Raw genomic sequence first — 6002 nt, 5'->3', positions numbered from 1 at the left:
TCAATTGGATGTTCGTTCTGAAACCCTATTACCTTAAATGGTCCGAATTGACATTTATAAACTTAAGAAAAAGACAGTTTTAAGAAAAAAAAGCTGAGGAATTTCGCTCTGAAACCCTATTAGGGTCTGCGACAGTGGTTTGGACTGGAGCCTCAATTAGAGGCCACTGTAACCGCTATTGTTGATATTTCTTCATCCGTGAAAGAATGGAATTACAAAGTATGTCAGAGCTGTGTTCTTTTTATTTTACTAGCTCTGTTTTTCACTTTCTTCATCTAAAAGTATGAAATAATGTGTTAATATTTCTAAGTATTCCTAACTCATGAGCCATTACCAGAAAACAAGTTATTTCTAGCAGTAACCATTTCAGAAAAACCCATAATAATAAACATACCAGAAGTTCCAGATTTAGCTATGGTCCCCAAATTCTTTATCAAATCCTCCTTTGTCATACCAATACCTCTGTCTCTAATAGATAGAATTTTCTTTTCCTTATCTAACTTAATCTGTTGCAGTACATAATACAATTTAGTTTCACTAAATAAACTACAAAAACAGCAATAAAACATATTTCACAAATCGCCGTCATAATTTACAAAGAAATAAACTATAGAGAAATAATTACTAAAATAGATAGAAGCTTATAAATAAATATTTAGCTAAACTAACCTGGATTTCAAGCTTGGCGTTGTCACCTTCACCCAAAATCTCTTTAACAGTTAGAGAAAGGAACCTAATCTTGAACCTAATCTCTTCAGGTCATTTAAGAGTGAGAGGTTGATTGAAAGGGTGATGATTTTCCCAAACAAGTTTAAACATTAGAGCTTTAGGACTTTACTTTTACATAAAAATGAAACGTTAACTCATATGGTTGCCAGAACTTAGTATAATAATTTAAAGTTCATTTCTTGTATTTCAAAGTATGGTCGAATTAGAGTTTTATAATTCAGCAAGAGTCATCCCTCAAGTATGCCACATACTACACACTTCCCTCACCAAAGAGTGTCTCTCTCAATCTTCCCTTGCCAAAGAATTTAGATATTTTTCTTCAGCTAAGTCTTATAATGTGTTGTTCTAATTTAACAACAATAACATACATTGCTTAAGTAAAAGGAACCATCACTCATATCACTCTAACTATAACGGAATTAAATTGACATTTATAATATCATTAAACATTAAACATATATCAAGCTTTCATTGAATTAGTACAATTTCACTCGGTTCTTTTCTTTTCAACTTCAACAGTCATACCTGAAGTACAATTTCGTTTCTTTTCAACTTAATTCACTTGCTTACTTGAGTTAAAATGGAAATTTATCATGGTAAAGTGCAGGAAAAGTAGATTGAGAAACCAAATTTCCAGTTTTTCTTTTTTAAATAACCAAATATACTAAAAACACTCACATCCGAGCACAAGGTATACCCGAAAGGAGGAAAAAATAGATTACAATGGACATACTGCAACATAAACCAAAACAGCAGCAGAGCTAAAAAATCAAAGGGAAAAAACCAATAGCTAACAAAAGCTCCTAACAAAGGGAAAAGACTCAATTTCCGTTTTTTCATTTGAAGTAGCAGAACTGGCAATTCCAGTGTCTTAATTTATCAAATAGAAGGTCAAGCCATCTTAACAGCAAGAGTAAATACCAAACCACAATAAAACCTATGTAAAGTTACTTAAATGCACAAATTTTACATTTTAATTCATCAAACATATTACAAAATTTATGTACCTTGTGTCCTCTGCTTTGCTTCTCGACTGATCCTTGATTTGCAGTCTGTCCTTGCTTTCCAGCCAGTCTTCAACCTTTTGAGAAAACAATCTAGTATTCATGTTGGCAGCGTCAAGCTTCTCTTTAATTTCCTTATTTTCTTCATTCAAATAGACGATAGTATCTTGTGCTTCATGCAATGCACCCTGTAACTCATTAATCAATCTACTCATTCTATTATTTTCTTCTAGAGTTTCATCCTGAACTTTCTTGGTCTCAAATAAATCCTGTTCCAAGGCCATCATATCAAGCTTCATAGTTTCAACTTCAAACTGAGACTCCATGGATGAAAATGGTTCATCCAGTTTCTCCACGGACAATGCTGATAGCTCTAACTCCGCTTCTTTAGTCTCTAGCTCACGAATCAAAGAAAATTGCTTTGAATTGGAGATATTCAGTTCCTCCCTTAAGGTGAAAACTTCTTTTCGTAAATCTTCCATCTCCTTGAACTTCAAATCAAGATCGCAAGCATGCTCTTTTAGATAGTTCACTTCCGTGTTTTTTGCACTGAGTTGATCCCGAAGATAATCTGTATAAAATAAAAAATAAATCATGCCAATTAAAGAGCACCAAAACCTCAAAATTAAATATGGGAATCAAATACATATTGAAAGGAACTCCATTCATTTCTAGGATTGGATTTTTAAAGTCTGTACATACTTCTGTCCAAAATATTCTGACTTCCTTCATTTCAGACCTCCTTGTCATTGAATATATTGTTATCTCAACTAATAAGATTCAAAATGTTAGAAGGTTTTTCTTCCCACATATTTTGATGTCTCGCTACAAAAAACGCCATGTCTAATGTTTCATAAAATCATTAATTCAAATTAAAAGCGATTGAAAGATAACCCTGAAGCAACATGTACAACGAGGAATAAAGGGCCACAAGCAGATCTAATTACCTTCGATTTCGAGAGAAGTTTGCCACAACTTTCTTAATAGATGTTTCCTTTGCGCCGGTTGAAGTTTACAACCAGTGCAATACATGAGATCCTAAACCTTTACACCCTATCAAATTCAAAACACTCATGTGTAAAGAGAGATACTACATGATGAATACAATTTTCCTTTATACATAATCAACAAATGAAAGCCCGTACAGAACTAGCATTCAAAATGAGGTATATATAAACATTTTCAGGCAAATTTCCAAGACTAGTCGGAATTGAACCACTAAAATGATTATGAGACAAATCAAGATTTCCTTGCAAACTCGACAATTTTCCAATGTCACTAGGAATCAAACCATGAAAATCATTGAAAGAAAGATCAAGCTTTTCAAGAGAAGACAAACCAGCACCAAATCCATTAGGAAAAAAGCCAGTAAAATTGTTCCTACTCAAAACAAGAGCTTTAAGTCTCTTACATTCAAGAACTGAATCAGGAAATGACCCGTTAAAGAAATTCTGAGACAAATCAAGAGTTTGAAGGTACTTAAGATTCTGAATCTCATTTGGAACAGACCCGGAAAAGGAATTTCCATAAAGCACCAAACATAAGGTACAAATTTTCGCCACTCGACCATGTTTATTTTGCCATCTTGGTTCAGGTCAGCGTCCATGAAAGTCTGGCCATGAAAATTATAATGGTGAAATGGCGCACAAATTTTACAGCCAATGGAAATCTATGGCAATTATAATTGTTACAATTAACTAGTTCATATAGTATAGTAGAGCCTAACTTGATAAAACATAAATAACAGTTTAATAAATGCATCTAAAAAACATACCAAATTGGTGAGTTGAGAGCGGTGGGTCAAGCGTCGACCGGCAGTCAGTGAGGGTAATAATCCCATACTTCTTACAACTATTCTTGTTACCATGTGCTGCCATTAATCCTGCTGCTGTTATTGCTCCACACACCGATAGGGAGGTTAGCGAAAATCCCGAGCCAACGGTTGTATGCTGGAGATGAGAAGCGAGATTGTGGCTGAGCTCATGGATTGCCAAGAACAGATTATGGTTGAGAAATGAACCGAAAAAATAAGCTACTAGAAGTATCTTCAGCCATCCTGCATCCTTAAGTACAATAGCAGTACCAAGCTGAAGTAAAACAACAATACTAATCTGCAAAAAAAAACAAAACAATTCCAAAGATCATCAACATGCAACCTATCATATTCAATCCAGACAAAATACGTTTCAAATCTCTACCACAAACTAATATCATCTGCATTTACAGTTTACAGAATCTCCAACTGTAGAGCCAATTCAAAGTTGTTAACTTAGTTTTTTGTGGTCCCTATAATCACATGTCAACTTGAATTTTAATATCTTTAGCAGCTTTTCATAATAAGGGTGTGTGTTCTCTTAAGAATTTAAGACAGATCCCACATCTTTATGTCTCTTTTAAAATATGGATTTCACAATCAACATCAAATTCGACACTAACATGAATAATCAATGTACCTCAACTAAAACTGTTACATAGACTAGACACATTGAATATTCAATAAACCTAAAATAATTGAATACAACCACATGTGTCGTGTCGGTGTCTAACATCAACGTGTAATAATTCAAAATACTAGAAGCAAGTAAATGCAACCGACACGAGAGCCTAAGAGACGCTTGGTGTCAGACACCTAGATGCCTTCAACTTAAAATGTCAACTAAGAACCAACTCTTAATAATAATATAAAATAAGTGATCTTGCCTATAAAATACAAACATCAGAAACAACACTGATCACTGTCATAATTGGCCATCATGAATGATATCTTCCTGGTGTGAGTTAAACACAATGACTAAATATCATGAATTCATTCGACTATTTTAAAAAGTTTTATAACATCAACAAATCAGAATAAATATCTATGAAACACATACACATAATACTAATGATAAAGAGGAATTACGAATTGGTACCTCAAAATCGAGGATGGAATCGAGATCGATACCAGATTTTACATTTTTTAAGCTTTACACTATAAGTTGTGTCAATCCAGTTGTCTACTGTTAGTTACAGGTTGTTATGTGTTAGAAACTCAGCCAAAACACTCACCTTAAAATGTGATGCTAAAGATGCAGGGGTTGGTTGAAAGAAGATGGAGATTTAATCAATACAATTTGTTTGGACCTATACAATGAATTTGCATCATTTCAAACAAAATTACACATAGCAATAGGAACTAGTTTCTGAGTATAAAACCCTAATTCTTCAGCTACCAATGTCGCTCAAAGTATAAAACCCTAATTCTTTCTTACCAATGTCGTCACGAAATGGTTTCCTCTCAGCTTCGTTATCGTCACTGCGAAATGGTTTCTCTCAGCTTCGTCGTCACTGCGATAGTTTCCTCTCAGCTTCGTTGTCGTAACTGTTTCGGTGAAGTGAGAGTGAGCGAAGAGAGCTTCGTTTTTCAGTGAGCGAATGGTGTCGTCACAGCAAGTTGAAGGGTATCGTTTGACAAAATGGGGTTTAGAGAAAGGATTTCGTGAAGCCCAAAATCAAACTTCGCACAAACCCAAAATCAACCTCTTTTTCCAATCAAACTTCGATGAAACCTCAAATCACCATTGCCATTCATTGCCTGAAGTAGCGCGCTAAAGAACAGAGTTAGATTGAAAAATGGGTTTCTTGAAAGAGTTCAAAATACGTTTCGTGAAATAAGTTGATTGCAATTACTGTTTGAATAGGAAATAGAGAAAGTATTTTATTATGTTAATAAATTTAAAGTATTATGTTTAAAGTATAATGTTTCACCTATTAAAATTTAAAATTAAAAAAAACAATTACATATTAATTTACACTCGTTTTTTGTTTAAAAGGAGTAATTGAACTTTGATTATAATAATATTTTTAATTTAAACCCGTTTTTAGAATATAGGGTGTATATTGTCACCTCATAATATTTAAAATGACATGTTATTTACAAAATTGCCACTATATTTCTAATTTACACCCGTTTTTAGTATAATGGGTGTAAATTTTAAAATTGTATTAATCTATTTGTACTAGTGATTTATAAGTAAAAGTCAATACTTTCACATATATTAAGAAAATGTTGATGTCATAATTATAAAAAAAACGTTGATGTCATGTATTGAATTTTAGACCAACAAATTATACTCATTTAACTCAATCAACACATTGATTGAGATTGTAATCTAGTTTAATAAAAATATAAATATTATAAGTGCATATTTATTAAATACTATTAATTTTTTTTAATATAATATATTAATTTTTTACAAATAATATTTAGTGTGTGTGTAAGTTCAAAAT

At 32.8% G+C, this 6002-nt stretch overlaps 1 protein-coding gene across 7 annotated transcripts; it reads right to left on the bottom strand.

The window, feature by feature from the left end:
- Nucleotides 1-394: 394 nt before the first annotated feature.
- On the bottom strand, nt 395-5375 carry LOC131601354 (uncharacterized). 7 transcript variants are annotated; one of them, XR_009283649.1, is made up of 5 exons: nt 4985-5375; nt 4782-4856; nt 3508-3844; nt 670-3345; nt 395-506 (listed from the first exon to the last, which is right to left on the bottom strand). XR_009283649.1 is itself a non-coding variant. In XM_058873139.1 (5 exons), the coding sequence occupies exons 3-4, from the start codon at nt 2763-2765 to the stop codon at nt 1703-1705; spliced, it is 687 nt and encodes a 228-aa protein (XP_058729122.1). In that variant the 5' UTR covers nt 2766-3345; nt 3508-3844; nt 4782-4967; the 3' UTR covers nt 395-506; nt 670-1702. The 7 variants fall into 7 exon arrangements, 4 of the variants coding, with proteins under 4 accessions (XP_058729122.1, XP_058729121.1, XP_058729120.1 ...); XM_058873139.1 differs by lacking the exon at nt 4985-5375 and having other exon boundaries at nt 670-2304; nt 2681-3345; nt 4782-4967; XM_058873138.1 differs by lacking the exons at nt 4782-4856; nt 4985-5375 and having other exon boundaries at nt 670-2304; nt 2681-2786; nt 3145-3345; nt 3508-3874.
- Nucleotides 5376-6002: the final 627 nt, after the last annotated feature.

The sequence above is a fragment of the Vicia villosa genome, linkage group LG5 (genome assembly GCF_029867415.1).
Source record: "Vicia villosa cultivar HV-30 ecotype Madison, WI linkage group LG5, Vvil1.0, whole genome shotgun sequence".
In the NCBI taxonomy this organism is placed as follows: Eukaryota; Viridiplantae; Streptophyta; class Magnoliopsida; order Fabales; family Fabaceae; genus Vicia; species Vicia villosa.
Note: the sequence above shows the minus strand (reverse complement) of the source record. Positions and strands in the feature narration are given on the sequence as shown.